Source organism: Lucilia sericata, unplaced genomic scaffold (assembly GCF_015586225.1).
Source record: "Lucilia sericata isolate MDLA Ls3-8-SP2 unplaced genomic scaffold, ASM1558622v1 Contig000029F_arrow, whole genome shotgun sequence".
NCBI lineage: Eukaryota > Metazoa > Arthropoda > Insecta > Diptera > Calliphoridae > Lucilia > Lucilia sericata.
Window position 1 is genome coordinate 413732 of NW_023994067.1, and position 25099 is coordinate 438830.

Genomic DNA, 25099 nt, shown 5'->3' on the forward strand with positions numbered 1-25099 from the left:
AAGGCCCTAGGACAAAAAGGATTAAAATCTGTGATCACTCTTATTTCTTACCAAAATTCGATTTTTTAGTGAAAACATAAAAGTCCATTTTCTGGCTAAACGGAAGGCCCTACGGCAAAAAGGATTAAAATCTGTGATCACTCTTACTTCTTACCAAAATAAGATTTATTAGTGAAAACATAAAAGTCCATTTTCTGGCTAAACGGATTAAATCTGTGATCACTCTTACTTTTTATCAAAATTCGATTTATTAGTTAAAACATAAAAGTCCATTTTCTGGCTAAACGGAAGGCCCTACGGCAAAAAGGATTAAAATCTGTGATCACTCTTACTTCTTACCAAAATTCGATTTATTAGTGAAAACATAAAAGTCCATTTTCTGGCTAAACGGAAGGCCCTACGGCAAAAAGGATTAAAATCTGTGATCACTCTTACTTCTTACCAAAATTCGATTTTTAGTGAAAACATAAAAGTCAATTTTCTGGCTAAACGGAAGGCCCTAGGACAAAAAGGATTAAAATCTGTGATCACTCTTACTTCTTACCAAAATTCGATTTATTAGTGAAAACATAAAAGTCCATTTTCTGGCTAAACGGAAGGCCCTAGGACAAAAAGGATTAAAATCTGTGATCACTCTTACTTCTTACCAAAATTCGATTTTTTAGTGAAAACATAAAAGTCCATTTTCTGGCTAAACGGAAGGCCCTAGGACAAAAAGGATTAAAATCTGTGATCACTCTTACTTCTTACCAAAATTCGATTTTTAGTGAAAACATAAAAGTCCATTTTCTGGCTAAACGGAAGGCCCTAGGACAAAAAGGATTAAAATCTGTGATCACTCCTTACTTCTTACCAAAATTCGATTTTTTAGTGAAAACATAAAAGTCCATTTTCTGGCTAAACGGAAGGCCCTAGGACAAAAAGGATTAAAATCTGTGATCACTCTTACTTCTTACCAAAATTCGATTTTTTAGTGAAAACATAAAAGTCCATTTTCTGGCTAAACGGAAGGCCCTAGGACAAAAAGGATTAAAATCTGTGATCACTCTTACTTCTTACCAAAATTCGATTTATTAGTGAAAACATAAAAGTCCATTTTCTGGCTAAACGGAAGGCCCTACGGCAAAAAGGATTAAAATCTGTGATCACTCTTACTTCTTACCAAAATTCGATTTATTAGTGAAAACATAAAAGTCCATTTTCTGGCTAAACGGAAGGCCCTAGGACAAAAAGGATTAAAATCTGTGATCACTCTTACTTCTTACCAAAATTCGATTTATTAGTGAAAACATAAAAGTCCATTTTCTGGCTAAACGGAAGGCCCTAGGACAAAAAGGATTAAAATCTGTGATCACTCTTACTTCTTACCAAAATTCGATTTATTAGTGAAAACATAAAAGTCCATTTTCTGGCTAAACGGAAGGCCCTAGGACAAAAAGGATTAAAATCTGTGATCACTCCTACTTCTTACCAAAATTCGATTTTTTAGTGAAAACATAAAAGTCCATTTTCTGGCTAAACGGAAGGCCCTAGGACAAAAAGGATTAAAATCTGTGATCACTCTTACTTCTTACCAAAATTCGATTTTTTAGTGAAAACATAAACGTCCATTTTCTGGCTAAACGGAAGGCCATGGGACTAAAAGGATTAAATCTGTGATCACTCTTACTTCTTACCAAAATTCGATTTATTAGTGAAAACATAAAAGTCCATTTTCTGGCTAAACGGAAGGCCCTACGGCAAAAAGAATTAAAATCTGTGATCACTCTTACTTCTTACCAAAATTCGATTTATTAGTGAAAACATAAAAGTCCATTTTCTGGCTAAACGGAAGGCCCTAGGACAAAAAGGATCTGTGATCACTCTTACTTCTTACCAAAATTCGATTTATTAGTGAAAACATAAAAGTCCATTTTCTGGCTAAACGGAAGGCCCTAGGACAAAAAGGATTAAAATCTGTGATCACTCTTACTTCTTACCAAAATTCGATTTTTTAGTGAAAACATAAAAGTCCATTTTCTGGCTAAACGGAAGGCCCTACGGCATAAAGGATTAAAATCTGTGATCAGTCTTACTTCTTACCAAAATTCGATTTTTTAGTGAAAACATAAAAGTCCGTTTTCTGGCTAAACGGAAGGCCCTAGGACAAAAAGGATTAAAATCTGTGATCACTCTTACTTCTTACCAAAATTCGATTTATTAGTGAAAACATAAAAGTCCATTTTCTGGCTAAACGGAAGGCCCTACGGCAAAAAGGATTAAAATCTGTGATCACTCTTACTTCTTACCAAAATTCGATTTTTTAGTGAAAACATAAAAGTCCATTTTCTGGCTAAACGGAAGGCCCTAGGACAAAAAGGATTAAAATCTGTGATCACTCTTACTTCCTTACCAAAATTCGATTTATTAGTGAAAACATAAAAGTCCATTTTCTGGCTAAACGGAAGGCCCTAGGCAAAAAGGATTAAAATCTGTGATCACTCTAACTTCTTACCAAAATTCGATTTATTAGTGAAAACATAAAAGTCCATTTTCTGGCTAAACGGAAGGCCCTAGGGCAAAAACGATTAAAATATCACTCTTACTTCTTACCAAAATTCGATTTTTTAGTGAAAACATAAAAGTCCATTTTCTGGCTAAACGGAAGGCCCTAGGACAAAAAGGATTAAAATCTGTGATCACTCTTACTTCTTACCAAAATTCGATTTTTTAGTGAAAACATAAAAGTCCATTTTCTGGCTAAACGGAAGGCCCTAGGACAAAAAGGATTAAAATCTGTGATCACTCTTACTTCTTACCAAAATTCGATTTATTAGTGAAAACATAAAAGTCCATTTTCTGGCTAAACGGAAGGCCCTAGGGCAAAAACGGATTAAAATCTGTGATCACTCTTACTTCTTACCAAAATTCGATTTATTAGTGAAAACATAAAAGTCCATTTTCTGGCTAAACGGAAGGCCCTAGGACAAAAAGGATTAAAATCTGTGATCACTCTTACTTCTTACCAAAATTCGATTTATTAGTGAAAACATAAAAGTCCAATTTCTGGCTAAACGGAAGGTCCTACGGACAAAAAGGATTAAAATCTGTGATCACTCTTACTTCTTACCAAAATTTGATTTATTAGTGAAAACATAATACGGCAAAAAGGATTAAAATCTGTGATCACACTTTCTTCTTACCAAATTCGATTTTTTAGTGAAAACATAAAAGTCCATTTTCTGGCTAAACGGAAGGCCCTATGACAAAAAGGATTAAAATCTGTGATCACTCTTACTTCTTACCAAAATTCGATTTATTAGTGAAAACATAAAAGTCCATTTTCTGGCTAAACGGAAGGCCCTAGGACAAAAAGGATTAAAATCTGTGATCACTCTTACTTCTTACCAAAATTCGATTTTTAGTGAAAACATAAAAGACCATTTTCTGGCTAAACGGAAGGCCCTAGGACAAAAAGGATTAAAATCTGTGATCACTCTTACTTGTTACCAAAATTCGATTTTTTAGTGAAAACATAAAAGTCTATTTTCTGGCTAAACGGAAGGCCCTAGGACAAAAAGGATTAAAATCTGTGAAACTCTTACTTCTTACCAAAATTCGATTTATCTGTGAAAACAATAAAAGTCCATTTTCTGTGAATACTCTTACTTCTTACCAAAATTTGATTTATTAGTGAAAACATTAGTGGCTAAACGGAAGGCCCTACGGCAAAAAAGGATTAAAATCTGTGATCACTCTTACTTCTTACCAAAATTCGATTTATTAGTGAAAACATAAAAGCCCATTTTCTGGCTAAACGGAAGGCCCTAGGACAAAAAGGATTAAAATCTTCTTACCAAAATTCGATTTTTTAGTGAAAACATAAAAGTCCATTTTCTGGCTAAACGTATGGCCCTACGGCAAAAACGATTAAAATTTGTGATCACTCTTACTTCTTACCAAAATTCGATTTATTAGTGAAAACATAAAAGTCCATTTTGCTGGCTAAACGGAAGGCCCTATGGCAAAAAGGATTAAAATCTGTGATCACTCTTACATCTTACTAAAATTCGATTTTTTAGTGAAAACATAAACGTCCATTTTCTGGCTAAACGGAAGGCCCTAGGACAAAGAGGATTAAAATCTGTGATCACTCTTACTTCTTACCAAAATTCGATTTATTAGTGAAAACATAAAAGTCCATTTTCTGGCTAAACGGAAGGCCCTAGGACAAAAAGGAATAAAATCTGTGATCACTCTTACTTTTTACCAAAATTCGATTTATTAGTGAAAACATAAAAGTCCATTTTCTGGCTAAACGGAAGGCCCTACGGCAAAAAGGATTTAAATCTGTGATCACTCTTACTTCTTACCAAAATTCGATTTATTAGTGAAAACATAAAAGTCCATTTTCTGGCTAAACGGAAGGCCCTAGGGCAAAAACGATTAAAATCACTCTTACTTCTTACCAAAATTCGATTTTTTTGTGAAAACATAAAAGTCCATTTTCTGGCTAAACGGAAGGCCCTAGGGCAAAAAGGATTAAAATCTGTGATCACTCTTACTTCTTACCAAAATTCGATTTTTTAGTGAAAACATAAAAGTCCATTTTCTGGCTAAACGGAAGGCCCTACGGCAAAAAGGATTAAAATCTGTGATCACTCTTACTTCTTACCAAAATTCGATTTATTAGTGAAAACATAAAAGTCCATTTTCTGGCTAAACGGAAGGCCCTAGGACAAAAGGATTAAAATCTGTGATCACTCTTACTTCTTACCAAAATTCGATTTTTAGTGAAAACATAAAAGTCCATTTTCTGGCTAAACGGAAGGCCCTACGGCATAAAGGATTAAAATCTGTGATCACTCTTACTTCTTACCAAAATTCGATTTTTTAGTGAAAACATAAAAGTCCATTTTCTGGCTAAACGGAAGGCCCTACGGCAAAAAGGATTAAAATCTGTGATCACTCTTACTTCTTACCAAAATTCGATTTATTAGTGAAACATAAAAGTCCATTTTCTGGCTAAACGGAAGGCCCTAGGACAAAAAAGGATTAAAATCTGTGATCACTCTTATCTTCTTACCAAAATTCGATTTATTAGTGAAAACATAAAAGTCCATTTTCTGGCTAAACGGAAGGCCCTAGGACAAAAAGGATTAAAATCTGTGATCACTCCTACTTCTTACCAAAATTCTATTTTTTAGTGAAAACATAAAAGTCCATTTTCTGGCTAAACGGAAGGCCCTATGGCAAAAAGGATTAAAATCTGTGATCACTCTTACATCTTACTAAAATTCGATTTTTTAGTGAAAACATAAACGTCATTTTCTGGCTAAACGGAAGGCCATAGGACAAAAAGGATTAAAATCTGTGATCACTCTTACTTCTTACCAAAATTCGATTTTTTAGTGAAAACATAAAAGTCCATTTTCTGGCTAAACGGATGGCCCTAGGACAAAAAGGATTAAAATCTGTGATCACTCTTACTTCTTACCAAAATTCGATTTATTAGTGAAAACATAAAAGTCCATTTTCTGGCTAAACGGAAGGCCCTAGGACAAAAAGGATTAAAATCTGTGATCACTCTTATTCTTACCAAAATTCGATTTATTAGTGAAAACATAAAAGTCCATTTTCTGGCTAAACGGAAGGCCCTAGGACAAAAAGGATTAAAATCTGTGATCACTCTTACTTCTTACCAAAATTCGATTTATTAGTGAAAACATAAAAGTCCATTTTCTGGCTAAACGGAAGGCCCTAAGACAAAAAGGATTAAAATCTGTGATCACTCTTACTTCTTACCAAAATTCGATTTATTAGTGAAAACATAAAGGTCCATTTTCTGGCTAAACGGAAGGCCCTACGGCAAAAAGGATTAAAATCTGTGATCACTCCTACTTCTTACCAAAATTCGATTTTTTAGTGAAAACATAAAAGTCCATTTTCTGGCTAAACGGAAGGCCCTAGGACAAAAAGGATTAAAATCTGTGATCACTCCTACTTCTTACCAAAATTCGATTTTTAGTGAAAACATACAAGTCCATTTTCTGGCTAAACGGAAGGCCCTAGGACAAAAAGGATTAAAATCTGTGATCACTCCTACTTCTTACCAAAATTCGATTTTTTAGTGGAAACATAAAAGTCCATTTTCTGGCTAAACGGAAGGCCCTAGGACAAAAAGGATTAAAATCTGTGACCACTCTTACTTCTTACCAAAATTCGATTTTTAGTGAAAACATAAACGTCCATTTTCTGGCTAAACGGAAGGCCCTAGGACAAAAAGGATTAAAATCTGTGATCACTCTTACTTCTTACCAAAATTCGATTTATTAGTGAAAACATAAAAGTCCATTTTCTGGCTAAACGGAAGGCCCTACGGCAAAAAGGATTAAAATCTGTGATCACTCTTACTTCTTACCAAAATTCGATTTATTAGTGAAAACATAAAAGTCCATTTTCTGGCTAAACGGAAGGCCCTAGGACAAAAAGGATTAAAATCTGTGATCAGTCTTACTTCTTACTAAAATTCGATTTATTAGTGAAAACATAAAAGTCCATTTTCTGGCTAAACGGAAGGCCCTAGGACAAAAAGGATTAAAATCTGTGATCACTCTTACTTCTTACCAAAATTCGATTTATTAATGAAAACATAAAAGTCCATTTTCTGGCTAAACGGAAGGCCCTAGGACAAAAAGGATTAAAATCTGTGATCACTCCTACTTCTTACCAAAATTCAATTTTTAGTGAAAACATAAAAGTCCATTTTCTGGCTAAACGGAAGGCCCTAGGACAAAAAGGATTAAAATCTGTGATCACTCTTACTTCTTACCAAAATTCGATTTTTAGTGAAAACATAAACGTCCATTTTCTGGCTAAACGGAAGGCCATAGGACTAAAAGGATTAAAATCTGTGATCACTCTTACTTCTTACCAAAATTCGATTTATTAGTGAAAACATAAAAGTCCATTTTCTGGCTAAACGGAAGGCCCTACGGCAAAAAGGATTAAAATCTGTGATCACTCTTACTTCTTACCAAAATTCGATTTATTAGTGAAAACATAAAAGTCCATTTTCTGGCTAAACGGAAGGCCCTAGGACAAAAAGGATTAAAATCTGTGATCACTCTTACTTCTTACCAAAATTCGATTTTTTAGTGAAAACATAAAAGTCCATTTTCTGGCTAAACGGAAGGCCCTACGGCATAAAGGATTAAAATCTGTGATCAGTCTTACTTCTTACCAAAATTCGATTTTTTAGTGAAAACATAAAAGTCCGTTTTCTGGCTAAACGGAAGGCCCTAGGACAAAAAGGATTAAAATCTGTGATCACTCTTACTTCTTACCAAAATTCGATTTATTAGTGAAAACATAAAAGTCCATTTTCTGGCTAAACGGAAGGCCCTACGGCAAAAGGATTAAAATCTATGATCACTCTTACTTCTTACCAAAATTCGATTTTTTAGTGAAAACATAAAAGTCCATTTTCTGGCTAAACGGAAGGCCCTAGGACAAAAAGGATTAAAATCTGTGATCACTCTTACTTCTTACCAAAATTCGATTTATTAGTGAAAACATAAAAGTCCATTTTCTGGCTAAACGGAAGGCCCTAGGGCAAAAAGGATTAACATCTGTGATCACTCTTACTTCTTACCAAAATTCGATTTTTTAGTGAAAACATAAAAGTCCATTTTCTGGCTAAACGGAAGGCCCTAGGACAAAAAGGATTAAAATCTGTGATCACTCTAACTTCTTACCAAAATTCGATTTATTAGTGAAAACATAAAAGTCCAATTTCTGGCTAAACGGAAGGCCCTACGGCAAAAAGGATTAAAATCTGTGATCACTCTTACTTCTTACCAAAATTCGATTTATTAGTGAAAACATAAAAGTCCATTTCTGGCTAAACGGAAGGCCCTAGGACAAAAAGGATTAAAATCTGTGATCACTCTTACTTCTTACCAAATTAGATTAATTAGTGAAAACATAAAAGTCCATTTTCTGGCTAAACGGAAGGCCCTAGGACAAAAAGGATTAAAATCTGTGATCACTCTTACTTCTTACCAAAATTCGATTTTTTAGTGAAAACATAAACGTCCATTTTCTGGCTAAACGGAAGGCCATAGGACAAAAAGGATTAAAATCTGTGATCACTCTTACTTCTTACCAAAATTCGATTTATTAGTGAAAACATAAAAGTCCATTTTCTGGCTAAACGGAAGGCCCCTACGGCAAAAAGGATTAAAATCTGTGATCACTCTTACTTCTTACCAAAATTCGATTTATTAGTGAAAACATAAAAGTCCATTTTCTGGCTAAACGGAAGGCCCTAGGACAAAAAGGATTAAAATCTGTGATCACTCTTACTTCTTACCAAAATTCGATTTATTAGTGAAAACATAAAAGTCCATTTTCTGGCTAAACGGAAGGCCCTAGGACAAAAAGGATTAAAATCTGTGATCACTCTTATTTCTTACCAAAATTCGATTTATTAATGAAAACATAAAAGTCCATTTTCTGGCTAAACGGAAGGCCCTACGGCATAAAGGGTTAAAATCTGTGATCACTTTTACTTCTTACCAAAATTCACTTTATTAGTGAAAACATAAAAGTCCATTTTCTGGCTAAACGGAAGGCCCTAGGACAAAAAGGATTAAAATCTGTGATCACTCTTACTTCTTACCAAAATTCGATTTATTAGTGAAAACATAAAAGTCCATTTTCTGGCTAAACGGAAGGCCCTAGGAAAAAAAGGGCCTTACCAAAATTCGATTTATTAGTGAAAACATAAAAGTCCATTTCTGGCTAACGGAAGGCCCTACGGCAAAAAGGATTAAAATCTGTGATCACTCTTACTTCTTACCAAAATTCGATTTTTTAGTGAAAACATAAAAGTCCATTTTCTGGCTAAACGGAAGGCCCTAGGACAAAAAGGATTAAAATCTGTGATCACTCTTACTTCTTACCAAAATAACATAACATAAAAGTCCATTTTCTGGCTAAACGGAAAGCCCTACGGCAAAAAGGATTAAAATCTGTGATCACTCTTACTTCTTACCAAAATTCGATTTTTTAGTGAAAACATAAAAGTCCATTTTCTGGCTAAACGGAAGGCCCTAGGACAAAAAGGATTAAAATCTGTGATCACTCTTACTTCTTACCAAAATAACATAACATAAAAGTCCATTTTCTGGCTAAACGGAAGGCCCTAGGACAAAAAGGATTAAAATCTGTGTTCACTCCTACTTCTTACCAAAATTCGATTTTTTAGTGAAAACATAAAAGTCCATTTTCTGGCTAAACGGAAGGCCCTACGGCGAAAAGCATTTAATTCTTACCAAAATTCGATTTATTAGTGAAAACATAAAAGTCCATTTTCTGGCTAAACGGAAGGCCCTACGGCAAAAAGGATTAAAATCTGTGATCACTCTTACTTCTTACCAAAATTCGATTTTTTAGTGAAAACATAAAAGTCCATTTTCTGGCTAAACGGAAGGCCCTACGGCAAAAAGGATTAAAATCTGTGATCACTCTTACTTCTTACCAAAATTCGATTTTTTAGTGAAAACATAAAAGTCCATTTTCTGGCTAAGTGGAAGGCCCTACGGCAAAAAGGATTAAAATCTGTGATCACTCTTACTTCTTACCAAAATTCGATTTTTTAGTGAAAACATAAAAGTCCATTTTCTGGCTAAACGGAAGGCCCTACGGCAAAAAGGATTAAAATCTGTGATCACTCTTACTTCTTACCAAAATTCGATTTATTAGTGAAAACATAAAAGTCCATTTTCTGGTTAAACGGAAGGCCCTACGGCAAAAAGGATTAAAATCTGTGATCACTCTTACTTCTTACCAAAATTCGATTTATTAGTGAAAACATAAAAGTCCATTTTCTGGCTAAACGGAAGGCCCTAGGACAAAAAGGATTAAAATCTGTGATCACTCTTATTTCTTACCAAAATTCGATTTTTTAGTGAAAACATAAAAGTCCATTTTCTGGCTAAACGGAAGGCCCTAGGGCAAAAACGATGAAAATCTGTGATCACTCTTACTTCTTACCAAAATAAGATTTATTAGTGAAAACATAAAAGTCCATTTTCTGGCTAAACGGATTAAATCTGTGATCACTCTTACTTTTTATCAAAATTCGATTTATTAGTTAAAACATAAAAGTCCATTTTCTGGCTAAACGGAAGGCCCTAGGACAAAAAGGATTAAAATCTGTGATCACTCTTACTTCTTACCAAAATTCGATTTATTAGTGAAAACATAAAAGTCCATTTTCTGGCTAAACGGAAGGCCCTACGGCAAAAAGGATTAAAATGTGTGATCACTCTTACTTCTTACCAAAATTCGATTTATTAGTGAAAACATAAAAGTCCATTTTCTGGCTAAACGGAAGGCCCTACGGCAAAAAGGATTAAAATCTGTGATCACTCTTTCTTCTTACCAAAATTCGATTTATTAGTGAAAACATAAAAGTCCATTTTCTGGCTAAACGGAAGGCCCTAGGACAAAAAGGATTAAAATCTGTGATCACTCTTACTTCTTACCAAAATTCGATTTATTAGTGAAAACATAAAAGTCCATTTTCTGGCTAAACGGAAGGCTCTACGGCAAAAAGGATTAAAATCTGTGATCACTCTTCTTACCAAAATTCGATTTTTTAGTGAAAACATAAAAGTCCATTTTCTGGCTAAACGGAAGGCCCTACGGCATAAAGGATTAAAATCTGTGATCACTCTTACTTCTTACCAAAATTCGATTTTTTAGTGAAAACATAAAAGTCCATTTTCTGGCTAAACGGAAGGCCCTAGGACAAAAAGGATTAAAATCTGTGATCACTCTTACTTCTTACCAAAATTCGATTTATTAGTGAAAACATAAAAGTCCATTTTCTGGCTAAACGGAAGGCTCTACGGCAAAAAGGATTAAAATCTGTGATCACTCTTACTTCTTACCAAAATTCGATTTTTTAGTGAAAACATAAAAGTCCATTTTCTGGCTAAACGGAAGGCCCTAGGACAAAAAGGATTAAAATCTGTGATCACTCTTACTTCTTACCAAAATTCGATTTATTAGTGAAAACATAAAAGTCCATTTTCTGGCTAAACGGAAGGCCATAGGACAAAAAGGATTAAACCAAAATTCGATTTTTTAGAGAAAACATAAAAGACCATTTTCTGGCTAAACGGAAGGCCCTAGGACAAAAAGGATTAAAATCTGTGATCACTCTTACTTCTTACCAAAATTCGATTTTTTAGTGAAAACATAAACGTCCATTTTCTGGCTAAACGGAAGGCCATAGGACAAAAAGGATTAAAATCTGTGATCACTCTTACTTCTTACCAAAATTCGATTTATTAGTGAAAACATAAAAGTCCATTTTCTGGCTAAACGGAAGGCCCTAGGACAAAAAGGATTAAAATCTGTGATCACTCTTACTTCTTACCAAAATTCGATTTATTAGTGAAAACATAAAAGTCCATTTTCTGGCTAAACGGAAGGCCCTACGGCAAAAAGGATTAAAATCTGTGATCACTCTTACTTCTTACCAAAATTCGATTTATTAGTGAAAACATAAAAGTCCATTTTCTGGCTAAACGGAAGGCCCTAGGACAAAAAGGATTAAAATCTGTGATCACTCTTTCTTCTTACCAAAATTCGATTTATTAGTGAAAACATAAAAGTCCATTTTCTGGCTAAACAGAAGGCCCTAGGTCAAAAAGGATTAAAATCTGTGATCACTCTTACTTCTTACTAAAATTCGATTTATTTGTAAAAATATAAAAGTCCATTTTCTGGCTAAACGGAAGGCCCTAGGGCAAAAAGGATTAAAATCTGTGATCATTCTTACTTCTTACCAAAATTCGATTTATTAGTGAAAACATAAAAGTCCATTTTCTGGCTAAACGGAAGGCCCTAGGACAAAAAGGATTAAAATCTGTGATCACTCTTACTTCTCACCAAAATTCGATTTTTTAGTGAAAACATAAAAGTCCATTTTCTGGCTAAACGGAAGGCCATAGGACAAAAAGGATTAAAATCTGTGATCACTCTTACTTCTTACCAAAATTCGATTTATTTGTAAAAATATAAAAGTCCATTTTCTGGCTAAACGGAAGGCCCTAGGCAAAAAGGATTAAAATCTGTGATCATTCTTACTTCTTACCAAAATCCGATTTATTTTAACAGAAGGCCCTAGGGCAAAAAGGATTAAAATCTGTGATCACTCTTACTTCTTACTAAAATTCGATTTATTTGTAAAAATATAAAAGTCCATTTTCTGGCTAAACGGAAGGCCCTAGGGCAAAAAGGATTAAAATCTGTGATCATTCTTACTTCTTACCAAAATTCGATTTATTAGTGAAAACATAAAAGTCCATTTTCTGGCTAAACGGAAGGCCCTAGGACAAAAAGGATTAAAATCTGTGATCACTCTTACTTCTCACCAAAATTCGATTTTTTAGTGAAAACATAAAAGTCCATTTTCTGGCTAAACGGAAGGCCATAGGACAAAAAGGATTAAAATCTGTGATCACTCTTACTTCTTACCAAAATTCGATTTATTAGTAAAAATATAAAAGTCCATTTTCTGGCTAAACGGAAGGCCCTAGGCAAAAAGGATTAAAATCTGTGATCATTCTTACTTCTTACCAAAATCCGATTTATTAGTGAAAACATAAAAGTCCATTTTCTGGCTAAACGGAAGGCCCTAGGGCAAAAAGGATTAAAATCTGTGATCACTCTTACTTCTTACTAAAATTCGATTTATTTGTAAAAATATAAAAGTCCATTTTCTGGCTAAACGGAAGGCCCTACGGCAAAAAGGATTAAAATCTGTGATCACTCTTACTTCTTACTAAAATTCGATTTATTTGTAAAAATATAAAAGTCCATTTTCTGGCTAAACGGAAGGCCCTAGGGCAAAAAGGATTAAAATCTGTGATCATTCCTACTTCTTACCAAAATTCGATTTATTAGTGAAAACATAAAAGTCCATTTTCTGGCTAAACGGAAGGCCCTAGGGCAAAAAGGATTAAAATCTGTGATCACTCTTACTTCTTACTAAAATTCGATTTATTTGTAAAAATATAAAAGTCCATTTTCTGGCTAAACGGAAGGCCCTAGGGCAAAAAGGATTAAAATCTGTGATCATTCTTACTTCTTACCAAAATTCGATTTATTAGTGAAAACATAAAAGTCCATTTTCTGGCTAAACGGAAGGCCCTAGGGCAAAAAGGATTAAAATCTGTGATCACTCTTACTTCTTACCAAAATTCGATTTATTAGTGAAAACATAAAAGTCCATTTCCTGGCTAAACGGAAGGCCCTAGGACAAAAAGGAATAAGTATAGTCTAGTCTATAGTCTAGTCTATATACAGTCTAGTCTATATATAGTCTAGTCTATATATAGTCTAGTCTATATATAGTCTAGTCTATATATAGTCTAGTCTATATATAGTCTAGTCTATATATAGTCTAGTCTATATATAGTCTAGTCTATATATAGTCTAGTCTATATATAGTCTAGTCTATATATAGTCTAGTCTATATATAGTCTAGTCTATATATAGTCTAGTCTATATATAGTCTAGTCTAGTCTATAGTCTAGTCTATAGTCTAGTCTATAGTCTAGTCTAGTTAGTCTATCTAGTCTATAGTCTAGTCTATAGTCTAGTCTATAGTCTAGTCTATAGTCTAGTCTATAGTCTAGTCTATAGTCTAGTCTATAGTCTAGTCTATAGTCTAGTCTAGTCTAGTCTATAGTCTAGTCTTAGTCTAGTCTATAGTCTAGTCTATGTCTAGTCTATAGTCTAGTCTATAGTCTAGTCTATAGTCTAGTCTTAGTCTAGTCTATAGTCTAGTCTATAGTCTAGTCTATAGTCTAGTCTATAGTCTAGTCTATAGTCTAGTCTATAGTCTAGTCTATAGTCTAGTCTAAGGTCTAGTCTATAGTCTAGTCTAGGTCTAGTCTATAGTCTAGTCTATAGTCTAGTCTATAGTCTAGTCTATAGTCTAGTCTATAGTCTAGTCTATAGTCTAGTCTATAGTCTAGTCTATAGTCTAGTCTATAGTCTAGTCTATAGTCTATCTATAGTCTAGTCTATAGTCTAGTCTATAGTCTAGTCTATAGTCTAGTCTATAGTCTAGTCTATAGTCTAGTCTATAGTCTAGTCTATAGTCTAGTCTATAGTCTAGTCTATAGTCTAGTCTATAGTCTAGTCTATAGTCTAGTCTATAGTCTAGTCTATAGTCTAGTCTATAGTCTAGTCTATAGTCTAGTCTATAGTCTAGTCTATAGTCTAGTCTATAGTCTAGTCTATAGTCTAGTCTATAGTCTAGTCTATAGTCTAGTCTATAGTCTAGTCTATAGTCTAGTCTATAGTCTAGTCTATAGTCTAGTCTATAGTCTAGTCTATAGTCTTCTATAGTCTAGTCTATCTAGTCTATAGTCTAGTCTATAGTCTAGTCTATAGTCTACTATAGTCTAGTCTATAGTCTAGTCTATAGTCTAGTCTATAGTCTAGTCTATAGTCTAGTCTATAGTCTAGTCTATAGTCTAGTCTATAGTCTAGTCTATAGTCTAGTCTATAGTCTATAGTCTATATAGTCTAGTCTATAGTCTAGTCTATAGTCTAGTCTATAGTCTAGTCTATAGTCTAGTCTATATCTAGTCTATAGTCTAGTCTATAGTCTAGTCTATAGTCTAGTCTATAGTCTAGTCTATCTCTAGTCTATAGTCTAGTCTATAGTATAGTCTAGTCTATAGTCTAGTCTTAGTCTAGTCTATAGTCTAGTACTGTTTCAAAATTTCAATTTTCCATGCCTGGGGATATATGTATTTTATACTTTATTTTGTCCAAAACTTTTAGTAATGATTGTTGTATTAGAGTTGTTGAATAGTTTCATCAACAACCCATTTGGAGTACAACTGTATTATCGACAGCACTTAAGTATTTTTTTATTTCACATGAAGATGGCGCCATAGTGTTACACAAAAAATTATACATACGTATATTTTATTGAATTGTAAAATTTTTAAATTAATTACTTAGTTCGTAACATAGTTTCGGTTCTGATTGTGGCTAATACTTACATATGTATGTCGTTTAGTAATTTTGAGTACATATGGGAAAAAATTCTAACATTTTTAAAATGTTATAGGAAAAGCAAAAAGCTATTTTGAATATATAGAAATATTTTTAACTCGCTTTATTTTGGCCGCCGAAGTACAATTTTTTTGAACATTTATTTTGATACAGCGCTTTCAAATCAATGAATAATAAACAATAAATACACAAAATTAAGGAAATTTAAATTACTCACCACGAAATTATTTCGCCAACATTACCAACCAATTTATATAACGACAATATTTTATTTTTTTAATATTTCAATAAATATTATATACATGCGTATGTAAATATGTACATACATATGTATTTTTTACAAAATCGCGTTACCATTTATTTGAACAACATTTTTAGAACAATATTAAATATAATGTACATATATCATAAAATATCATTTGCATTTAATTATAGTAAAACAGTTGTTATTTCAAGTAGAATATACATTAATTTAAATATAACGGTTATGTTTTAAGTTTAGCCATAAAGAGGTAATATCTAAAAGTTTTATAAATCTAGGCGAATTAAAAGCAATAAAGAAAAGCTTTAAAAGCGAAAAATATTATGGCAAACTACGAATTCGTTTTTATTAAGCAAAGACGCACTTCGGCTAACAACTAGAGACTGCGCTGCTGGCATTAGTACAAATTTACAATTTAACTTTTAATATTTCAAAGAATCGTTATTAGCAACACGAAATTACTTAGAATTAATAAGAAAAAACTATTCAATTTAGTTTAATATTACAGGAACTTGAATTTAACATGGATTTTTTAACGAAGCATATTAAAGTCGACTGCGTTGCCCGAAATTTTATGAATAAGCCTGTAGTTTTTATTAATTTTTGCTGAAAAACACTTGCACTTTATAATTTTTAGATAAATTAAAACGTTTAGTAATTTATCGTATAACAATTTATGTATGTGTAAATTTTAATTAAATGTCACTTTGAAGATTTTTTAAATCTAGTAACACAAATGGAAATGGGAAATTGCTTTTATTTAAAGAATATTAAAAAACCTAGAAAAAAATGGGAAACGGATAATGAATAAGTGCTGAGAAAAAAATTGCTCAGGAGAAAAAGAGACAGCCTGTGTGTCGTAACTTTTTGCATAGAAAAACAAAATGAACAGCAACTAATGCCTGACAACTGCGCTAGCAGTTTTTCACATTTTTATCACTTATATTTATAACAAAACACTTGCAACTTTATTATTTTCACATAAACTATAAGTTTTATAAACTTTTTATCACAAATTTAATGTTTTTCTTTCAATGTTAGCACAAATTTTCACGTTTTTTATCTGACTCTCTTAAGTACGATACGCAGATTTCTGCCGGCGAAATGCAACTAAAGAGAAATGCAAAAAATAAGTATAGCCCAGTTCGTGAAAGAGACGGCAATATAATTGTGAAAGCGTTTATGACAATTTACTGCAAAAATAACGGTTGTTTTTTCAAAGTAGCATTAGTAAAAAATATTTAATTTTTCAGTTTTTTACAAGATTCAAAAGCTGACACATTTTTAGGTGAAAGTATTTCAGTTAAACTGAAACAGAAACACTATTTAATTTCGTTTAAATTATTTGACATTTAATATGTAAACATTTTAAAAACCATAAATTTCTTTGAAAAAAAAATATTTTTTAATATTTTAATAATTTGTAATTGGACATAAATTATTGATAGGGCATTCAAAGCACCTTTTAAACCCCTTTCGGTGAAAGTTATTAAACTAAAAAATTTGACTTTTATTAGCTCCCTGAAAAATATATTATTTCAAAGCATTACATACAAATTATTGAAAAAATTATCGTTGAAATATTTATATTTATTATATGATTATTAATTTACTCACAAAATGCAAAACAATAAAGATAATTAACTAAATTTGTATGCAAACCTATTTAGCTTAACAATTTTTCCCTACATTTATATTTAAACCCAGAAAAAAGAACTTTCAAAAGAAATTTAATACTGGCAATGCTGTTACGTTTTACAGACACAACAACAACAGCATCAAAAAGTTTACTAATGTCACGACGAATTCAAACATACACGCACACAAATACAATAATGATGAAGAGCAAGAAATAAAAAAAGCACGAAGCGGTTGTAAAGCATTTTTAGTTCATTTTTCTAAAACGAAGACGCGAATTGATGAAATTTTGTTTTTTTGCAAAACTAAAGAACAAAACGCTCTAGTAAAACGTTTAAAAAGTAATTAAAATGTATAAAATTAATGCTTAAACTTGATAATAATGCAAGTGCTAATAATTAAATAAAACAATAGAAATTAAAACGTAATAAAATTAAATTGCATAAGAAACAAACAGCGGCATTAAATTGTTAAAAAAAAGAAGGAAAAAAAGCCTCTTATAAAAAAGTGCATAAAAGAAACCCGAAAAAGAATTAACATTTCTGCGTAGTGTAGAAAAAAACATAAAACCAATAAATTGTTTGCAAATATTTATAAATAATTAAAAGAGAACAAGAGTGTGTTGAGGAATTTTTAGCAAAAAAAATAGTTTGCAAAATTTTATGAGCAAATAATTTTGTCGGGTTTTTTTCTAAGTGATGAATTCGCTGTGAAATGCTTTTTTTCTTGTCATTGCAAGTTTTTTCTTCTTTTGTTGTTTTTTCTTTTTGTGTGAGAGATGTCGCCGTCATTTTTTTCGTGTCTTTTTTTTTTGCTTTTTGTTGAGCAGTGGTTGTAGTAGTTGTAGTTTTTTCTTTTTTGATTTGTCATATTTTTCTAGTGCAAAAAAAAAAAAAACAACAAAAGGCAATAATTTCGATAAAAAAGAGTGCAAATATGAGAATAAATAAATTATTTAAATAAAATAAAAATGTATTAAAAATAAATAAATGAAAAGTATTGAATGTGCGTGTGTGAAAAATTGCAAAATATTTTATTGTTTTCTCTAAAGAAAGTCACGCGGTAGTGTTTTGTTATAAGCTTTTATTGAAGCCTCTTACTAAAGACGTTTAAATAATAGTTATTATAATTAAAGAATTAAAACTTATTATTAAATTAGTGGTTTTTAATAATTAAAAAATAAGTTTAAATTTTAGATAATTTTGAAGGTTAGGCGCCGCTATTAAATCGAAGTTTTAGTACAGTGTTGCCAGATATTTATTTTTGTTGTCCTTGGAAGTAGTTAGCTGAAAAATGGGAACATATTAAATTGTTATAATCTGTTCTGATGTTTGTAATGCAGACAAATATTTGTCACCTGTCTATAGGTTTATAATCCTGTTTCTGGCCGTCCGTTCTTCTGGAAGTCTGTTTGACATTGTCGAATAATCGTCATAAAGCCCTTATCTGTTGCTGCAGTTATCTTGGTATTGCAAGTGAGCAAAAGCAGTCCACATTTAAATCTAAACTCTATATAAGATTATCTTTAAAATAATGACTAACATTTATAACTGCCTTAAAATAAGAATATAATGATCAAATTTGATGTTTCTTTCATTAAGTTTCCAAAAAAGATTCTCTCCGAAAATCACTGCTGATAATGTTTTTTAGATTAAGTATCATATTAGTATTCTAACTATGTATGACAGTTCGGAGCTTATAGCAGAAGAATATATATATAGTATTTCAATGACATACATATATAGTATTTTCAATGACATTTCTTCAGTAAAGAATATAAATATGTACCTACAACAATTCTGTCGAAAACTAGAAAGAGTTTAAGGGCTTTTTTATTCACATTTGCCCAACTATTTAAATAAATAAAAATATCTGGCAGCACTGTATTATTTCTGATCGTAAAAAAACGAAGCGCTTTTTAAACGAAAATTTCAAAAGGAATAGCCGAAAAAAAACAATACTACTACAACAATTTTAGTGCAGGTTAATGAATCAAATTTTTCTAACTAAAAAACAATAAAGTTAAATACCAACCTAAACAATTTAAATATTTCTATACATATTTTACAATTTTATTTTTTAGCCCCAACAGTGCACTCTGCTCACTCCCTCTTTTTTTATTTCCCGGCCTTTACATACACAAATAAATAATAAAAAAAAACTCTGTTAAAAACAGTGCTGTTAACACTAATGTTAAATAAATAATCATTAAGAAAGTGTTAGAAAAACAAATCCAAGAAAAAAACAAGAATTATTTGAAAAAAAAAAACAAACAAACAAGAAATATTAAAAAAGTGCTCTAAAAAATTGAATTTTTACAATAAAAAAAATCTCCCAATTTTTTTTCTTCTTCCTCCTCTGCCAACTTTATTTTCTTGCTGTTAAAGTTTGTGTCTGTCGTTTACTCTCCCTCTTCATTTACATCAACATTCATTCGTACTGTTATTTTGGATTTGGCTGCCTCCTATTGAAAAACAATTTTATTTTACTTTTTTGGTGTCCAGCAAACTGTTAAACTGTCATGGCCGGTAAGTTTTTTTTTTTGCATTGCGTTTTATTCTGAGTGTGTGTGTGTGTTTGTGAAAGAATTTGTATGAGTGTTGTGTTTTTATTATTTTTTTAAGCTGTTGCCTTTTATTATACTTTTCGCTCCACGTTTTGTGGCGCAAAATAAAAGTAAAATAAAATATGTATTAAAAAGAAAACACAAAATACATATAAAAACAACAACAATTGTTGTTAGAATTGCAATGTAACCCTGTATGCTGTTGTTGTAATGTAGTAAAATTTGTTTTATTTACATGCAGAAAAAAAAATGTTTATGATCTTATTAAAATTGATTTATTGTACCTACTAGGTATGTATGTAAGCAGCAAAATTGAAAACTTTAAACATTTTTAAAAATTTTTGTTTTTCGAAATGTGTGAATTAAAAAAAAAACAATCCCTGATAAACGTTGAAGTTCATGATCCATTTAGGCAATCCCAAAAATTATGCTTTGCAAACATAAGAGTAAATTACAGGTTTAGTAGTCCTATGTTATGCAGGCGGTGGATATAATTTTAGCATAAGTAGTAGTTTAGCGATTAGTCAGATTTAATGTGTAGTGACCACCTAGGATACTGGAAATTTATTTTTATCAAATTTTACAAATATTTATAAAGAATTCTCAACTTTAAAATCTATATTGTTTCGAAACTCTATCTTTTTGTTTCGCTAATTCGTCAGAACTTTTTACTTTATACATATGTAGGTACTTCTTTTTCTAAGTTCTTCATAATATTTACTACAAGACCTTCATAATCCAAAAAATCCGTTTAGAGTTAAATTTCTTGAAATATTTAATGACATTTTACTAATTTTTAATACTTTTTAATAATATTTATGAAAGACTTAGCCCTCAGTTCAAAAAACCCGAATTTTGCTTTATGCCAGTCATGTAGTAATGAGCGATATGTATGTATATATGTAGGTATAATTTCCTATTAAAAATTTGTGTTATTATGCTATTCCATTATTTAAGTCCGAAATTTTCCGATGTCCACATTTAGGTGAAATAATATATTTTAGACCAGATAGTGCGTACTATATATAGTAGGCGTGGCACTTCCCCTCTGAACTAAATACATATACTATAGGCATACATATCTAGGAAACTACTTGACCTAGTTTTAATTGTTGTTTGGACTTCAGTAGTGGGTTTGAATGCGTTATAATATACTAAAATTAGTATATCTGAAAAAATATGAAAGCGAGAGTATACTTGCTTTTATACTTTACAACTAACTATTTTTAGTTTCATATTTCCATCATTAAAATAAATTTTTAATTGTAACACACAATATTTACAATTTATATCTTGGCTTTAAAAAAAATCACTTGTATAATTAATTATAAAATTCTTTTTTAAAAAATTTCCTCATAAAATGTAAATTATTATATTTGCAAAACAAGTTAAAGTAATTATATGGACTTTATTATTTGTTTATCATTTAGAATTAATTTAAATTTTCAATAACTGCAACCCCCTCCCCCAAACATTTAGGAAAAAACTTATGAAAACATTTAATACAGAAAGAAAAAAGTAAATTATTATAAAAATAAACAAAAACTAAAACTATATACGTGAATAAGCATTTGTTTTCGTATTAATGCAAACGACAGACAAACAAAATAGATAAATATGAACAAAATAAATAAAAATGTACAGAAATAAAAACATGAGAATAAACTATTTAACAGCAGCAAATTGCGAAAAAAAAATTGAATCAAAATCCCTTATTAGAAGTGTGATAATAAAGATGGGGCCTGGTTAATTAAATAATAAAAATAAATACAATTATTTACTTAAAAATTTCGCATGACAATGTGATTTAAGCAGCAAAAAGTTAAAAAAAAACAAATTTATTTTTTGTCTACAATATAAAATAATCTAGTATAAAATTGTATCAATGTCATTTGTTAGAGATGACAGCAATTTGTACTGCTGAGCAGTACAAATAGTGAATTTAAATATTAAATCTTCAGTTTGTATTTCTGAAATAAAAATAAATTTAATTTTTTCATACTTTTTTTTTGCTATTGTATTTTTTAAAGGAGGTGTGTATTGTATGAATTTTATAAAAAAACAACTTTTTAATCTTCTAAAAATAAATTTAATTACTTTTCATGCATTTACATGTTGTTAACATGAATTCTTTTGAGTAACAGTTCCCAGTGTTAGTAACAATATCCCTAAGCGATGAGGTTTTAAGATATTTTGAAATTTTATTAAAAATAAAATTCTAGGTAAAAAAGTCGGTCGCTTATTTACTATACAAACGTCATAACTTAATAATATCGTTTTAAGAAAAACTGTTTTTAATGTTTTAGGAAATTTTAATACATATTTTTAAAAAACTTTAAAACAAATCATGTTCCCCATCGAAAAATCTTTAAAAGTTTATATATTTGATTTCCTTTTTTACCCTAGCGAGGAGGGTATTATGCGTTTGTGCTGATGTGTGTAACACCCAAAAATATTGGTACTACACCCAGATTTAAGTATACGGCCCATTGAGTCGATTTAAGTATTAATGAAACTGCTGATTTTCGTCATGATCTGGCCTTATTTACCCTATCACCCATACAAAGTCCCTTTCAGAAAATGGAGTCAAAATTATAAAATTATAATTATATACTTATAAACACTAATAACACGATGATATTCTGCATAAATAACTAAAGTAGACATAAATTCCTCTACCAAAATTTATAACCCCCCATTTAACCTCTCTTTTTGAAAATTGCTCTTTTGTCAACAAATTGTTAAAATATTTCTGAATTAAGGTAAACATGAAATTAAATATTATTAAAAAAAATAATCAACATTTTTAACATAATCACTGGTGTAGGGTATCATATAGTCGTCCATGTCCGACTATAAATTCTTACTTGTTGTCTTCTAAGAAAAAGACAACATGACAACATTTCTTCTTTTCGCAAAAATCGCTGCACAAATTTTATAAATTAATTTATATGCACATACAAAATATGTATTTCAAATTTTTTTAAAACTTTTTTTTTGCATTTTTCATTATGCAAATATGCATCATTGTGTTTTGTTACCACTATAGTGAGTAGGGTTTTATGCATTAGTGTTGATGTTTGTAACTTAAACAATCGAAAAATTTCAAACCAGAAATTATCCATCACATTCTGTGTTCCAGATATAGTGTTATAAAGTTTGAAACTCCCCCGTTTTATTTTACAGTAAAAAATTCAACTTACGATATCTCAGCAAAGAAAAGAGATTTTTAAACAATTATTATGGGATAATTATGTATATCAAAATTTGATATATAATATTTTTATAAAATATTGGCGAAATGACGTAAAATAAAATAAAAAAATATAATACAGCTTAGATCCTTATTTTATAGTCGACAGATTGAACTTTCAGATGACATAACAAATACTACCAAATATGTATATCTAAAAACGGGGTTTTCTCAAACTTTATGACATGATATCTGAAAAACCTAAAGTGATGTGTAAATTTTGAATCGGATTTAGTGTTGCTAAATCCATTAGTAAAGTATATTTTGACATGTGGTTTAAAAAACTGTTGGCATGTGTTATTGGTCTTTATCTACCACATGCATCGTTACTGGTATAGAGTATCATATGGTCGTATATGTCCAACTATACTTTCATACTAGTATATACATACAATTAAATTATATATGATTTCAAAGAAATTTTGTGATGCCTGAACATGAGTTAATTGAATCTTAAATAAAATTTTGAATTTAGATTTTCTTCATACAAAATAGAAAATAAAAAAGACATCACATTTTATAGACATTTTATATATCAGGGCTGTGTGTTGGTGGTTTGAAAGTACACATGATTATAATGACACAATCATCGAAAACTATAGTCATGAAAATAAAACGTAAAACAAAGTAGATACTTACAGTATCGTTCGACACTTAAATTATATATATATATGGGCAATTTTATGTCAAGTGATATAACCCAAAAAAAATTAATTTTGATGAAATTGCACCTAGGTTAGTATTATTGGATAGTACGTCAGACACAAATTTTCATTTTAGCTACTTATCCTAAAATGATCTAGGTCTACCTGTCCTTTGGAAGGTATGTATGTATATATAATAGTATATTTGTGGTAATTATGAGCTTCAAATCCTAAATAGGAAGGTCCACTTGTTGGGGGCTATGGGAAATAATTAATCGATTTTAAACATTTTCAATAGGCTTTGTCCTTGGGCCGAAAGACTGGTATGGTCTAAATTTCACTATCATGTCTTAATCGGCTCAAAGTAATTCTGAGTCGATCGGTATACATTAAGGAACATATGTGTAGGACCAATACTTAGTTCAAAAAATTTGGATTATGCTAGCCCTGTAGTAAACGAGCGATATAAGAATTACAAAACCCATCAGGCTCAATATACAATGATCTATCATAAAAAAGTTTAATTAATAAAAATTTAATCTGCGTTATTTAAAAAAAATGTAAATGTAAACACAATACATACATACGACATATTTCTAAAGGGTTTACAACTAAGACATTTGAATGGCCTCTTGACCAACCTTAATGCATAAAATCTAATAGAATTTATATTTTAATTAGTGCAAACAAAACAAAAACCTAATGTTTTCATACAAAGTCATTGTACCATAAGTGTCGAGTGGCTGTATAATTTATGGGCTAATTAAAATTACAAGACAAAAAACATGCGAATTATAAAATGTATATGCAAATGAATGGCTACAAGTCTTCAAAAAGACATATAAAATAGTTTGTTGAAAAGTTTTTGTTATTGTAGTTTTTTTACTTTCGTAGTGTGTAAACCAAAAAATAATGCATTTTATTTTATTTGTAAAATGTTATAGAAATATGTAGTAAATGTTCTAAATGTAAGTTTTCTTTTCTTTGCTATTTTTTTTTTTCTATTTATTTGTTATAATTTTGTTCTTAATGGTTGCGACTTCCACAACAAAAATAATATTAAGAATATAAAAACAAAAAAATGAAAAAAAAAATAAAAATGAAATATAACGCAAAATATAAAACCAGATTTTCCGGGTCAAGGCAAAAATAAGATACAAACACACGCATACATAAATTCAATTACAAATATACATACATTTGTATGTATGTATGTATGCATATGTATAGTAACTAATTTCCCAGCAGATATAAGGGGCTAATTGTCAATTAATCTAAAATCTTTACATAGATCTGGCTGCGTTTAAAATCTTTAACAGAAAAGTTTACAGAGTATTATTTTACATTTCAGCATTCAATGTCATCAGATGGCTTTAGAAAACACCTAATGTAATCGGCATTTTTTAATCCTTAATTAATTGTCGTTATTTTGATCATAACTTTTACCAGCGAAATTTTTTTTGTAAGAAAAATTACACCTTTTCGAATAGGTGCTTTAATGTGGGCTTGGGTCCATTATAAATAGAACTCATCAGAATTTATTTTTCTTCTCTATATACAAAAATACTACAAATACTTTAGAGTTTTCCAATAAAAACCTCTGCCAAAATCTTGTTACAATATTTTTGCATTTTTTTAACGAA

The 25099-nt window shown here is 30.7% G+C and overlaps 1 protein-coding gene across 8 annotated transcripts in view; it reads left to right on the plus strand.

Annotated features, from left to right (window-relative positions):
• The window catches only part of LOC119610938 (protein phosphatase PP2A 55 kDa regulatory subunit), an 81973-nt gene that overhangs the window by 43631 nt on the left and 13243 nt on the right, over positions 1 to 25099 (plus strand). Inside the window, exons 1-2 of one of the 8 annotated variants that reach the window (XM_037966399.1) lie at positions 17177 to 17334; positions 19077 to 19521. The exons of 4 other annotated variants lie outside the window; for them this stretch is intronic. In XM_037966399.1, coding sequence (XP_037822327.1) covers positions 19515 to 19521 — 7 coding nt within the window. In that variant the 5' untranslated portion in view covers positions 17177 to 17334; positions 19077 to 19514. Of the gene's footprint in view, positions 1 to 17176; positions 17418 to 19076; positions 19522 to 25099 lie in introns of those variants that run through there. 3 more of the 8 variants (XM_037966418.1, XM_037966392.1, XM_037966410.1) reach the window with 3 other exon arrangements.